The 15237-nt window shown below is 43.9% G+C and overlaps 1 protein-coding gene across 1 annotated transcript in view; it reads right to left on the bottom strand.

Moving 5' to 3' along the window:
• Positions 1-957: 957 nt before the first annotated feature.
• Positions 958-15237, bottom strand: part of Ahrr (aryl hydrocarbon receptor repressor) — a 69489-nt gene continuing 55209 nt past the window's right edge. The window contains exons 6-11 of the mRNA XM_057790086.1: positions 14992-15121; positions 13221-13354; positions 9126-9322; positions 3030-3091; positions 2657-2798; positions 958-1960 (exon numbers count right to left, since the gene is read on the bottom strand). Of these exons, the coding sequence (XP_057646069.1) occupies positions 958-1960; positions 2657-2798; positions 3030-3091; positions 9126-9322; positions 13221-13354; positions 14992-15121 (1668 nt within the window). The remainder of the gene's footprint in view (positions 1961-2656; positions 2799-3029; positions 3092-9125; positions 9323-13220; positions 13355-14991; positions 15122-15237) is intronic.

Raw genomic sequence — 15237 nt, 5'->3', positions numbered from 1 at the left:
GAGCTCTTGCTTAGCTACACATTAGATGTTATCAAATATGTATCAAGGATATATAGAATTGTAGCATCCAAACAAGTAGAAAGGAGAGAAGGAAGGGGGAGGACTGTATGCCAGCAAGCAGAGAACGTGAGAAAAGGAAGACTTGATCAACTATAATTGAAAACAGAATGAGAAATAGAAATGTGCTCAAATGAGCACAAGTAAATGGATTAAATGTGGCAAGACTGTTATTAGAGAAAATTTAAAACATAAGAAAACAAAAGGGCTAGTAGTGGAGGAATTTTCTCACAATGACCAGTTAATCCTGAGAAAATTTGTGTGTGGTGAGATTAGCATCAAATTGTCTAGGTTTTGTTAAAAGTTACAGACAGAGACTGTTGTGGAGATACAAAATGCATAAGATATAAACAAAAAGGATTAAAATGTGGTAACTATCACAGGATAAAAATATCCTTGGATGACAAGAGACTTCTGTCATGCCTTCCTCACTCTTCACAGGTGATGTGCACAGAGATAGAGGTACATAAATCATATTTAGAAATCCACAGAAAATACCAAATGGGATGGGATGTTTCCCTGACCACCACTATGCAAAATGTGGCTTCAGATCTCCTCAGAAGCCTCAGAACTTCTGTTGAATACAGGCAGGAGATGTAGCAAGACTGGGTACCAGGGACACATCACTTTGACACATCAGTTGAGGGTTGCCCACCATAAAATACTATTGGCTACTTTCATAAGCACATTAATTTCAAAGAGAAATACTGTCCACTTGAACAGACTTAGGTTTATTCATGAGAATCCTCTGATGTTCTATATGATTCAGGATACTCTACCACTCAGCTACACACAGGGAATCTCAGCCTCACTCATTGAGTTCTGTAAAGAGTGTCACTAGAAGAATCTCTTATCACATCCCGTCATCCAAGAACTGAAATTTCCAGCAGAACCGCAGCTCTAGGGTAGGAAAATTCCATCAGAGCCTTTGGGTGGGATCACAGTTATAGAGGTACCCTTAGGGAATATCCTGGGCACAGTCACTTGGCCAGGACCAGCCCATGATGGTGAGTCCAGGGGCTCACGCTTAATAATAGGAGCTCTGCAGTCTTGGCCCAAAGAGGGGTGCTGGCTCTCATTGTGACCCTGCATGAAGAGGTGGTGAGGAGACTCTGGATCCAGGCAGGTGCAATGTGCAGGATGGAGAGGAGCAGGCTCCCTGCAGGACCCCACAGTATCTCTGCTGTGGGGATTCGTTCCAAGCATACCATGCCCAGTGTGTGGGGTACAGACCTGCTGCCTATAGTCGGGCTCTGTTTTCAGGTGCATCCTGGCAGGGAAACTGACCAGATGTCTCCTGGCCATGTCGCTAGCTCCCAGCCATACCCGACTAGTTGTGCTGACATCAACTATGTTCTGAGTCCCAGATTCGTTTTCCATCTTGATTGGTACTTCCAGTGATAATACTGGATTACATGGGGCATCCATTGTGACTGGCAGGCTGTGCAATTTTGCTTCCTCTGTAGAAAAACCCCTGGCTGAGAAGCACTGCATTCCATGCAGAGGGATTCTGGATCCTAGACTGCCCTGGGGGATATGACAGGTGGAGGGATGTACCTGGTGGATATCTTGCAATGGTCTGTTCATTTGACTGCAGTAGGCACCAGTGTGATAGTCTGGTGAATCTTTGAAAGAAGCCATATTGCCAGTACTGAACATGCCCTGGCTTCCAGGGTAGGGCATACAGGAACCATGGGTCATTGGACAGGTGGATGGCTCATTCTTACTGGGCTGCCGTGTCAGCTTGGTAGTGACCTCCTGACTTTTCTGTTCTGTGCTCCAGTTCAGGTGCCTCAAGTGTATCGGTGTTTCCAAGCCATAATTGTACTTGTGCATCTCTCTCTGCCCCCGGACACCAGTAGATCTCCTTAGTATGTGTTTCTGGTCCTCTTCTTCCCTGTCCCTTCAGAGAAAAGATAGCCATTGAACATAGCAACAGAAGTGATACTCTTACCTCCTTAGGGGCCTCAGCCTTTCTATGAGAGGATGACAACTTAGTACCATACCAGTTAACTCCCAAGGGAAGCTTCACATCTTCCAAGATCACATTGGCCTTTTCAACCACCTGTTGTCAATCCTAGGGAACAGTGAAGACCCTTCCTTGCTCTACCTTGCCTTCCTTGGTCACTAGGTCCCAGGCAGTATGCTGCTCTCCTTAGTCCAATGAGGCATCACTAGGTGTGGGTGAATATCCTCCATCAGTCGTATGATCATGACTAATATAACACTATAGGGACTATCAAATTGAAAGAACAATCCTGTGGTTGACCACAGGACACTTTGTGGCTTCAGGACTAGCGCCTGTGTGATGAGAGATAAGGAAGGTACTACCTAGTAGTCAGTTTAGTAAAGATCCCTGGTCAGGATTGGGCAAGAGTGTGGGCATGTGGCAGGTGAGAGAAGGGCTGTGACCTGAAAGACTTCTGAGCCCAACATACTCCTCCCTGATTGCTTGCTGCCCAGGCTGAGAGGATGTCCACAAACACAGGTGTCAGGGCTATAGCAATTATTTCTTCTCCATACCTATTCCATCCCTTTCACTCTTATAACCATGGTGGCTTAATTAGGGGCTAGGACTGTGCATCCTGGTACCACTTACCCTGAAGCCCCCTTGGGGTCGAGGAGGAGGTCAGGACCACCCCTGAGGCAGAGACATGAAGGCCTGGCTAGGGCCCGGGCCCAGTGGCTCCTATCTGTTTGTCCCCTGAACAGTGAAAGGCCATTTTCTCCATTGCTCCTTCCTGTTAGAATTTAGAGAGGGAAAGATGTCACAATGAGGGCTAATGAGACAGTTTTTTCTCAACAGTTTCCAGGACCAGAGTGACAGCCCCAGACAATTATCTCTGTGATACTCCCTGCTAGCCCTGGCATCTCCAGGAAATACACAGAGTTCTGTAGGCATGGGGAACTCTCTCAGGGACAAAAGCATCTTGCCATAGAGAAAAGATAAGAAAAGGAAGTTTTAGAAGTACCTGCTAAGTAATTGGGTTTGGGATGTGATTCTGATTCACACAGACTTGTAACAGCTTTTGCCCTGTAAAGATCAGATGACAGCATTAATGCATATTAACAATATGACAATGAAAGAAATTAGCAAGACAGGTATTATTGCTTGCTCAAGAGAAGATAGAAATAACATACACCTTTTAATCTTTATATTGCAGAGATTTTTCTTGGTTACAGCTACCTGAAGATTCTGAAGCACATTACATTTGGGGGCCAATACAAATACAAACATTAATTGTATTAATTGTAGATGACACATAGGTGGCTTCTAGAGATTGTAACTTCCTCCCCTCCAGAAGGCCAGAATGAAAATACAGTTTATTCCTGTGACTCAATGAAGTTGTGTTCTATACAACCATCAGAACAATGAATTGGTGATCACAAAGCCACTACTTTGTGTGGGGGTGGGGTAAGAGTTATAACATGAACTTGGAAGCTGTTTTTATTAAAAACCAAACTCTTAACTTGGGTTCTAAAGGCAGGATAATCAGAACTAAGACAGCTAGGATAGGTAGCCCTAGTTTCTAGATAGGTGTCCATGGACGATTAGTTCTGGTTATTATTGCTGTGATGAAGTGTCAGGATTGAAGGTTACTTGGGGAGGAAAGGGTTTATTTCACTCACAGTTCCATACAACAATTCATCTTTGAAAGCAGTGAGGGCAGGAACTCAAGCAGGGCAGGAACCTGGAGGCAGGAGCTGATGCAGAGGCCACGGAAGAGTGCTGCTTACTGGCTTGCTCATATGACTTGCTCACCTTGTTTTCTTATAGAACCCAACGATCGACCACCAGTCCAGGGAAGGCTAATGGGCTGGGCCCTCCTCCATCAATCACTAGTTAGGTAAAGGCCCTACAGTTGGATCTCATGGAGGAATTTTCTCAGCTAAGGTTTGCTCCTTTTCAGACGACTCTAGCTTGTGCTTGACATAAAACTAGTCAGCACACTAACTCATTTGTCTTCAAGGCTTAAGTCACAAAAATAAGAGTAACAGAGGCATCGTATTGTCAGCCTTTTACAGAATTCTGTTTCATATTCATATTTAGGTGACTAAAGGTGTTTAGTTGTTTCTCCAAACCTACAGACACTTTAGATTCCAGCTACAGGGGGGTCTCTTAAGACAGACTATCTGTGATGGTGGAGCAACAGCTGGAAGAAATACTAACCATCTCCTGAGACCCAGTTTATCTCCCCAAGCAAATAACTTCTTTGGACCACTTTGCAGAACCAGAACTGAAACAATGGTTAACCAGATTACCATCCCTTAATTGTAACTTCTTAATTAAGCATGCATTTCTTACCCTTACCCCAGTTATGCCTCTATTTTAGTCACAGCTTATGTAAATGCTCCAAAGATGGGGCCCTTCATATGTTCCTGTCTCCAAAGTACTATAATCTATGTCTCCCTTCTCTATTTTTATCATTACTGGTCTATTTAATGGATAGATCTGGATGAATGGCCAAGTCTGGCCTGCTACTGGAATCATGGATTTCGCCCTTAAATTCTATTTAGAATAATTTTGAGTTGTCCTGATAGAGCCATTTTGCTTTTTGAAGGTGAAATTTAGGCTTTTTTTTTTTCTGGTGATGCCCCTCTGCTGGGTACCATGATGGATCTCAAACTCTGTCTACTGAACTCACTCTATAGTGCTCTATGCTCTGTACCTGGGGTCTGTAAGGAGCTGAGACAGAGAGAAAGGGAAATCTGACCTACTGGGGAACTCTGGGAATGTGTACTCTCCAGGAAACATCTTTTTTCCCCACTTTGTATTCATGGACACAATGATAAAACTGTGGCAAGGGTTGATTTGGGGATCTGAAATAATTTTTAGCAGGTAGGTAAAAGAACACGGCAGGCTGAAGAAATAAAGAGGAACGGTCAACACAAACACTTGTTAAGAAAGCTGTGAGAGACGGCAGCTGCTCCTGCAATAGTCATACAGATGCTCCCAGGGCCAGCTCGCAGGGCCTGGCACAACCATCTCTGCCTCTGCAGAGAATGAATTGTGGTGTGCTTGCTGAAAGCAGTGCTGAATTCAGGTCAAAGCAGAGGGGGCAGAGTCATGAACACCAGGTTCTCCATAAGAGTCTCAAAAGTTTGCATAGGATGGCACCTACTTATAGGGTTGTTGTGTTCAGAATTCCTACAACTCCATCTAAGTGTCTGCTGGAAAGGGAGTGGCCTGTGTCCCCACTCTTGTGTCCACCACGAACAGAAGACAGAGTGAAATGGTACCAGAAATTGCACTTTCTTGCTTGGGTTCCAGGTCTCTCTCCAGGCCCAGTTCTGAGCACAGTATTAATGTTCCCAGAGCTTTGTTTAGGGACTAGAAAAGCACTCAGAAAAGAGATTTGTGGGGATCTCTGATGAAAACAAACCAAATTACTCTTTGAAAACAGGTGCCTTAGACATTGAACAAAAGCAGAGTACTCCTTGAGGTTGATATACACTGACCTTTCCCCCTGCCCCTGTACAGGTGGGGTCTGCCCCTGCAAACTACAAGGTTCTGCAGACCACTGGGCTCTGGATAGATCATGGAATTTAAGTATTTTCCCCATTGGACTTGCTTTCTTCCCTTATATTCATATGCTGTTTCTTTAATAAAAAATGAGAAAGCACACAAACTTATTTTTAGAATGTTCTAGAAGTCTACTGTTCTCGGTTTGCTGCCCCATGTTGTGAACTTCCTAGGCTATTTTCAGTCCCAATTTCATCCCTGGAGGCTAATTCCATATGTCCTGCTCCCAGAAGACCATGAGGTAACAACTCTGGCTTCATTGCCAGGTAAGCACTGAACAGAAGTAAGAACAACAAATCTAGGAAATCAAAGCAAAGAAAGGAAAATTTTGTGTGACCATTGTTGTGCACACACAATTTACAGAAGGTGGAGGTGAGTCACAGATGCCATGGCAGGGTGAAATCAAACCCAATAGGAGAGAGGCAGACTCAAGCGCTGGCCTTATGTGGTTGCTGGCATTGGCTGGTAGACAAGGCAGGCTCTCCACACTGACTCCTATGAAAGTATAGTCACTTGGTAGCTGGACGTCAAGGGATGTCTAGGCAAGAGCCTCCCCACCATCTGAGATGTGGTAGATAACTAGGGAATGAGATGCAAGAGCCTAGTGACTGTGAAATTGCCACAATGATGAGGCACAATGATAGGTCAAATGAGCTCACAGAGAAGGTGCAAATGGCGGTATGCAATGTGGAGTCCTTGAGTGGCTGGGAACTCAGATCCAGTCCAGGTTCACATCTGAAGAACAAGATTTAATGCTGATGAAAGAAGAAATGCAGGTAGGAAACAAAGACAAACTAGAAAGCAGAGTGCAGAATAGAGCAAGCAGCAGAGATTGTTACTGAACATAACAGGAGGAGCTGGCCACTGGTGACGGTATTCCTAAAGAAAGATGTCCCAGCTAAAGTACATGACTATCTGAATTTTACCTGTATTTCTGAGTCTATTGTCACTGTATATATCCATAGGAAAGTTGTCTTGTTTGGAAAACATAAAAAGCATGATCCAGGAGTGTGGTAGTTTGGAGTAATTGACACCCATCATCTTACAGTGGGGGGCACTATTAGGAGAAGTGACTTTGTTAAAGTGGGTACAGCCTTATTGAAAGAAGTCTGTCACTGTAATTTTCCTATGCTCAAGATACCACCCAGTGTGTCAGTTGATTTCCTGCAAGACATAGGACTCTCAGCTCCAGCACCACATCTGCCTGCAAACTGTCATGCTCCCTGCTATGATTATAAGGGACTGAAACTCTGAAACTGTAAGTGCCACACCAATTGTTTTCTTTATAAGAGTTGCCATGGTCATGGTGTCCCTTCATAGCAATAGAAACCTAACTAAGACAAAGAGCAACAGAACATACCAAGGCACTCAGCTGAGGAAGAAAGGCAGAAACAACAGGAGCTAGATTTTCACAATTGCCCGAAACATTTGCTAACTGCGTTTTCTAAATGTGCATAATGTATGTGGTAGTGAGCTCTGTGTCTCTGTGGGTTTGTGCAGCCTTGGCAAATTACTCTTGAGGGCCAGGTAACAGACCTGCATCCAGGTGATGAATTAGGTGATGCATGGTGCTTATCATCCTTCAAAATGGGAATGCAACAGATACTTAGGCCAAACAAGGGGACAATTACAGGGGACCAAGGCCATGGGCTAGGACTAAGCCACAGAGTGGTCACTCAGTTTGGCTGCTGCAGAGAGGCCCCAAAGGATAAAAGAAGGGGTCTGGTGCAGCAGAGCAAACAGGATCCCTTCCTTTCAGCCAATGACCTAAGGGAGATCACAGAATAACCCATGGATTAGGAGGGCCTCACTAGTGGCACTGTTCCAGGATGCTTGGGGCATGACATCCTCAGGTCAGAGTGGGGAGGCCAGTAAAATGGGCACTGCCTCCTGAAATGGCCTGATAAGGCATTTAACTGCCCTCATGGAGGTTATACTGTGGAGGGGACAAGACTGATGAGAAAATAGTGGTACTAGAGGGCCCCTCCCCAACACTCTTCCAGCAACCAAGGCCAGAAAAGAGATCACAGCTGCCTCTATGAGAAAAGCACCATGGCTCAGGTTAGAATTAGGGTCAGGATTACAGCTGAAACTCCTGGTTCAATTTTAAATAGATGGAGAGCCCATCTCAACTTTCACTGTTTATTCTAAGCCTGCTGTCTTGGCTAATGCAGCCATGGTCCAGGACCTTAGTATGTCCTCAAGATGGGAGGGGGCAGTTTGGTTCTGTTTGAGTCACCAAAGTACATACAACTGCCTGGGAATTAGGGCCTTTTGACTATGCTATTATAGTGGTACAGGAGAAAGTGTTGCTCACAATCTATGGGGAAAATTGTTGTGTAGTAACTTCCTTCTAGATTAAAACCTTCCATCTCAGAGAGAAACTCCTGAAGACATACGATGTAAAAGAAATATTTAATGTCAGAATGTTTACAGGGAAGTGAAACAAAACAATAAGATGTCCTAAGGAAAGTAAAACACTCCATCCTGCAGGGAAGATCATTAAGACAGGAAGTAAATAACCCAAAATAGCTTCAGGAAGTCCCTGAAACTGAGCAGAATCTCTAGTCATCTCCCAGGAGTGTATAAGCAGCAAAAACTCCTTGGAGTCTCACAAGCCAAACTGCATAGAAAATCCTCAAAGGACCTGAGCTGCCTAAAAAAGGCTCAGATCGAGTCCCCAGGAAAGCCCATTCTCCAACCTACTGAGTTGCTCGGAGGCTGTACAGTATGCTCCAGATTTCCAGATTTTGTGATCTGTCACTGATGCTGGGGTAGACTTTAGTAATGTAGTTGTCTTTGAGTCGTTTCTGCTCCTATAAGTAGCCTTTCACCCACATTCCTGTACATAACCCTAATAAAACTCATTACTTCACCAAATTGGACTTTGTGCTATCCATAATTTGGTCTCTCTTCAGCTCACTATCTCGGGCGAGTAGACATTTGGAACAGCGTCATACAACAGAAATCAGATTCAGAACAGAGGCATCCCAGTCAATTCCCTTTGACCACATGCTCCCATGTCACTATACCAGGTAGAAAATAGCTTTATATGCATTGCATTTTAAATATCTCCTGGAAATGGATCCATGAATCAACCATAGATATGGCCCAGGAAACTAGGAGTGTTTTGTACTCTTGAAATTTGGGAAAATGCTACAGGACTATCCAGATGAGGGCCTAGGAAGCTGGTACAGTTTTGACACTAATCTTAGATGAGCCCAGTGAATATCTGTCTGTGTTATGAACCAACACCAACAAACTGTCAAGGAGGTGACAGAACCACTTTGACCTCTCTCTGGGGTTTTACTCTGAGCCTAGAAATTAAGGCCAGATTTAGAATAGTTGCAATGAAAATGCATGGTGCTACAGTTTGCACCAATTTTGAAAAGATACTTGTCCCTAATAGTAGTCAGGCACATTGTGTAAGGGTTTTAAAATATCAGATTGCATATTTATTACTTGTTACAGAAAATTAGATAGAAATAACAAACAACATTTTGCTATCATAATTAAATGTCATGGTGCGGCAATTCGTGCTCACCTGGAGTCCACTGTTACCACAAAGTCTGCCCTGTGCTTCGCCCTCAAGAATGCACTTTTCATTTTCATCTCAGTCATCGAAGGCAGGACTGGCACCACAATGCAAAACAGTGAGAGCCGCGGGGGCAGGGCTGTTCCTGATGGTGTCTTCTTCTTCTGTCCAAACAGGAATTTTAGCTTTCCTTGGAACTGCATAGTCTGGTGTTTTAAAGACAAATACAGCTGTTCATAGAGTTCTAAGATGTTCACTACCTTAGTGGAGCTCAGCCTCCTGGGCACTAGCTCTGCCCAAGGGCTATAAGTAGCTCCTTGGTTGGCAGTCTCAAGACCATTTATGGATAGCATAGTCTCACCCACGCACATGTTGACACCCTGGTGTGTGTATATGTAGGCAGACATGAGTACACATCGACCTGAGTTGTCCCAGCCATCAGTCACCTCTTTCAGGAGCTCCCTAGAAAGTTTCCTGAGAGCTGACCCACCTTTAACTTTCCATTTCCAAATTAGCATTCCTTGCTTTTAATGAGAAGACGAGGATAGCTTGCTTTTATTAATCTAGAATATACGGAACGAGTTTAATTGCCAGAAAAGAACTTAGGTATTCACGATAAGAGAAAATAAATATTTTTATATAGGGAAGACTGCTATATCACTGAATTAATTCCCAAGTTCCTTCAGGATTCTCTTGCCTTCAGATGACCTAGCAGTATGTGCCCATGCCCTATCCACTCATCCATGCCTAAATACATCCATGGGTTGTGGAATGAACAAATAATTGCAAGGATCCACTTAGTGTCAATCACAAACATGGTATGAGAAATTTTAGGCAGTGGTGTACTGGAAAACATTCAATGCCCAGCTCTAAGGAAAAACATTCTAGATTTGCACTGTTTGTCAGTTTCTTAGATATAAATATTCCCAGTATGGCTGATCTAGAATTATTTACATAAGGTCAATCAGATGCCAATATTCTAACAATTGATCTTGGGCAGAATCTCCCCCCACCCCTGCCTAGACTTTGGGATGGAGTGAAAAGGGCCAGTGTGGTTATTTCGGGGCTAAGCTAGCCAGGCATCAGGGATGAACAAGTGGTTTCTTGCAACATGGGGGTAGCTCACAGAGCCATGGATACAGAACTTGGTGAAGCTGGTCATCGATTGTGATAGAACAAAAGGGTATACCGAGGCTCTAGGCAGACCTTATACAGATTTCCTTAGGGCTCTTTCCCAGGTGTGCAGTAAGCCTGTTAGGAATTATCAGTCCATCCTTTAGTGGGTGGTCTATCTGCAGTCCCCAGGGACTGACTTCTGACTTCTGGGGTTCCATAGTCCAGGTGAGGGAGATAACCCCTTCTCCCAGAAACCCAGTCCAGTTGAAGAAGATGGGACCTCCCCATGACCATTAGTCCAGGCTGTGTAGATAGGAATCTCTCAGGAACCTTCGTCCAGGATAGATATATGGGGTATATATGTCTGGCTTGTTCCGGGGGACCAGAAGGACAATATGCAGTGATCACTGGATCTTATGGTCCCAGATCCACAAATCAATCTAGGAAGCTGAGCCCACCAGGAATCTTACCACTAGGAGCTGAGGTCAGTCCAAGGACTCAGAGTTGAATACTTGCCAAGACAATGTAGGGTGTCCAGGGACTGTCAGACAGCTGTGACCCATTGGAAAGGGAGGGTATAGGAACCAGGGGCCAAGGTTCTGAAAGGGCAAATGCAGTGTACCCTGGCAAGGTAGGCAGGATCCAGAGTCCTTGCTCTGCTAAGTTCCAGGAGGATAACCTCCTTTTCTTTTCATATGGAGGTGGAAGAAGAAATGGTCAAATGTGAAAAGTGGAAACCCAGAGCTGGAAAGATGGCTCAGCGTTAAGAGCACATATTGCTCTTGCAAAGGACCTGGGTTGAATCCCCAGCACCGATATGGGTTCAAAACCATCTGTAACTCCAATTCCAAAGGATTTGGTGCCCTCTTATGATTCCCATGGACGTGAAGCATGCACAAGGTATATACATATATGCAGACAAAAGATTCTTACGTAAAATGATAAAATATAGAAATATACTAATAAAAATAAAGAAAAATATTACATTTAAAATGATGGAAGCGTAAATGTTGTGTGTGTGTTGGGAGAAAGGGCCGCAACCAAAACTGTGGACTCAGCTATGCCATGGTGCGCATGTGCAGGTCAGAAGACAATTTCCAAGAGTTGGCTCCTCCCCCCTATATGGGTCAGGTAAATCAGGTCAGGTGGTCAGGTAAATCAAGCACATTTACCCACTGAGTAATCTTATCAACCCTACTTTTAATCTTTCTTTCTTTCTTTCTTTCTTTCTTTCTTTCTTTCTTTCTTTCTTTCTTTCTTCTTTCTTTCTCTTTCTTTCTTAACAGGGTCTTATGTACCCCAGGCTGGCCTTGTACTTGCTATATAGCTGGGGATAATTGAACTTCTGATCCCCCTATTCCCACCTTTCTACTGCTGGATTTTTTATTTTATATTTTGTATTGATTTTATTGAGCTATACATTTTTCTCTGCTCCCTTACCTTACTCTCGCCCCCACCCTCTCCCATGGTCCCCATGCTCCTAATTTACTCAGGAAATCTTGTCTTTTTCTACTTCCCATGTAGATCAGATCCATGTATGTCTCTCTTTGGGTCCTCATTGTTGTCTAGGTTCTATGGGATTGTGAATTGTAGGCTGGTTTCCTTTGCTTTATGTCTAAAAGCCACTTATGAGTGAATGCATATGATGTATGTCTTTCTGGGTCTGAGTTACCTCACTCAATATGATGTTTTCTAGATCCATCCACTTGCCTGCAAATCTCAAGATGTCATTTTTTTTTCTGCTGTGTAGTGCTCCATTGTGTAAATGTATCACATTTTCCTTATCCATTTTTTGGTCAAGGGGCATTTAGGTTGTTTCCAGGTTCTGCCTACGACAAACAGTGCTGATATGAACATAGTTGAGCACATGTCCTTGTGGACTGAGCATCCTTTGGGTATATACTCAAAAGTGGTATTGCTGGGTCTTGAGGAAGGTTGTTTTCTAATTTTCTGAGAAATTGCCACACTGACATCCAAAAGGACTGTACCAGTTTGTACTCACACTGGCAATGCAGAAGTGTTCTCTTCAACCCACATCCTCTCCAGCATGAGTTGTCATCGGTGTTTTTGATCTTGGCCATTCTTACAGGTATAAGATGGAATCTTAGTGCCATGGTTCCAGTCACCCTGTTGGTCACTCCGTGTTCCTGGAGGTTACTCATCGCTCTCGTGGGTAGCTCTGGAATACCCGGGGTCATTTGGGCCTGCTCCCACAAAGGTTGCTTGGGGCTGTTTCTGTTGTGATTGCTGCCTTGAGCCTGCTCCAGTGAAGTTTGCTGGCTCAGGCCTGCTACCTCTGAGATCACTGATTCATGCCCGGTCCCGCAGAGGTCTCTGGTTTGGGCCTGCTCACTCAGTGGTGGCTCCCTTGTACCTGGTCCTGTGGAGTTCACTCCCTCAGGCCTGTTTGGTGGAGGCCACTGGTTCAGGCCTGTTTTCATAGATGTTCCTGGCCTGGGCTCACTCCCGCAGATGTTTCTGGCTTGAGCCCACTCCTGTGGAGGTTCCTGGCTTGGGCCTGGTCCAGCAGAGTTCTTTGGCTCAGATCTCCTCCCTTGGAGGTCCCATACTCACGCCTGAACCCACAGAGGTCTCTCTCTCCCAACTGTTGGAATTTTAAATGTAAGCCACCATATAGAGTTTATGTGGTCTTGGGAATCAAATCCAGAATTTTATGCGTGCGCGAGAAGTACCCTACTTATTTACTGTATCTCCAGCCCTAGAAAAGACTTTTAAAATTAGCTTTAAATAAATGTACACCTAAACTTGAATTGAAAATTGTCAATTTTTAAATATTTCATCTGCTTTTCTTATAATCCCCTAGGGCCTTATCTTATTTCCTCCCCATTTACCTACCAGTGTGGGCTGTCAAGGTCCAACTCTGCTGGCTTCTTGCTTGAAGCCTCTACATAGTGCTCACTCTGTCCCCCACCTTTTCTTCACCAGAGTAGAATATATCCCACATGTCTGAGATATTCACACACTCACCAGAAAGCCAGAGGTGCTGTCCAGCAAACAGCGAACACGGCAGATGAAGCAGCGTGTCAAGAAGGCTGAGTACTCTGAGGGTAAGCCCTTGCCCTGTTCCTGGGCCCTGAGCAACTTCCCAAGGATGGTATCATCTGATAAGATAGTTCAAATAATGCAAAATAAAATATGATGATTAGGATGGGAAACAATAGATTAGAGATTTGAGGATAGTGAATAAGCACACGGAAGAACATGTAATTGACTACGATGAAGTTTGTAAGAAACATGCTACTCTGTTTAAAATGAACATGTCTCCATGGTTCCTCAAGCCTTTACCATTCCATATGTCTCCAAGAGATAGTGCTTTGATGGATTTTGCTTTCATTGGCCCTACCCTTAATGATGTTGGTTTTTAAGCACTGATTCATGTGTGACTAAGGTCGGCCACTTAGTGTTGTTTGAGCTGTATAAATGGTATGATGCAAAGGCACCTTAGGTCTAAGGTGAATTATTCTGTTGGATGTTGAGGTTGGGTGGAAATTTTTCTTTGAATTATTTAAAGTTTCTGTAGGAAACCATCATCTGAATGAACTCCTGGATGAAGTCCAGGACCCACATGCATCTATATCCTCCAAATCCTCTGTTACCTACTACTTATGGAAATACTCTATTTACAGCTCATATTTATCAACTGGGTTCAATGGATTTGTTGGGGAGTGATTTACAGGGTTCTAATGCACAAAAAGATAACTATTGCTGTGGAAGATTTTGTTTTTCAGTTAAATGTGAATAGGTGCAAAGCAGATAAGGGGCTTGAGAGAGCTTGTGAAACAAGTGACAAGTTCTTAGGCTCTTAGCGGGTGTTGGAAATACCAAATATGGTAGAGCCTGGAGTTTGGATCTTGGATATTTTCCAAAGGTCCATGGACTCCAGCTTATGGTGATGGAACTTATAAGAGTCAGTAAGAGGTGTTAGAGCTTTAGAGGTATGTCCTTGAGAGGTATTATGGGACTCTGTAACAATTTAAAGTGGTATGTTTGGGTGTTAACATAACAAGGGATAGAGCTGTGATTATTAATCTTGATTCTCAACTTGATAGGCTCTAGAACAGCTCAGGAAACAAACCTCTGAGAATGTCTACAAGGGAGTTTCTAGCTTGGATTAATTGTGGTAGTAAGACCCACCTGAAATGTGGTGACATCACTCCATGACCTGGGGAGTACTAGCATCCATCTCTGCTTCCTAACCATGGGTGCAGTGTAACCAGCTGCCTCATGGTCCTGCTGCCAAGGCTTTTCTGATATGGTGGGCTATGTCTTCCAACAGTGTACAGAAATAAACCCTTCCTTAAGCTGCTTTTGTCAAGTATTTTTGTTGCAGCAACAGCTAAAGTAATTAATATGGATCCAGTTCTCTTTTTTTTCTCTCTGAGTTGGATGCCAGATAAGGATTTTGCCAGACACTCATAATACAATGTGCTGCCCCTTCCTAAATGTCTAAAAGCAAAGGATCCACAGTTAATGGACTGAACCCTTCCAAACTATGAAACAGAATAACCTTTTTCTCTCTATGAGCTGAGTGTCTCAAGTGTCTGCCATAGTGAAGAGCAGAGGAGACTGGACCAAGCACAATGATGCAAAGGCCCTCAGTAGCCACATCCACATAGAGCCTAGGATAGACCAACTGCTTGCTGAAGGAGTCTGGAGAGGAAAGCTCAAGAGAAAGAATTCTGGAGGAAATTCCATGTAGATTCAGAGGAAAGAATGAATGCCATTGAAATTGGCCTACCTGTGTCAGCATGTGTGGACTGCCCAAACATCACCTGTGGAGGGTCCATGGCCCAATGTAGCTGTCTACAGAAGTCCTGTCGGTCATCCACATGGATGTAGTCATAAATGTTTTGGTGCATCACGTCTGTCTAAAATACAGAAGCAGTTGCTTTAGCCTCATCTTGAATTTACAGGTTCTGGTGATTCACATGATCCCCACGTCAATAATTCAAAGACAAGTCACATATGTAAAGAAAAAACTTTG

Source organism: Chionomys nivalis, chromosome 15 (assembly GCF_950005125.1).
Source record: "Chionomys nivalis chromosome 15, mChiNiv1.1, whole genome shotgun sequence".
NCBI classification, from domain to species: Eukaryota; Metazoa; Chordata; class Mammalia; order Rodentia; family Cricetidae; genus Chionomys; species Chionomys nivalis.
The sequence above is the reverse complement of the archived record's forward strand: the minus strand, read 5'-3'. Positions and strand labels throughout refer to the sequence as shown.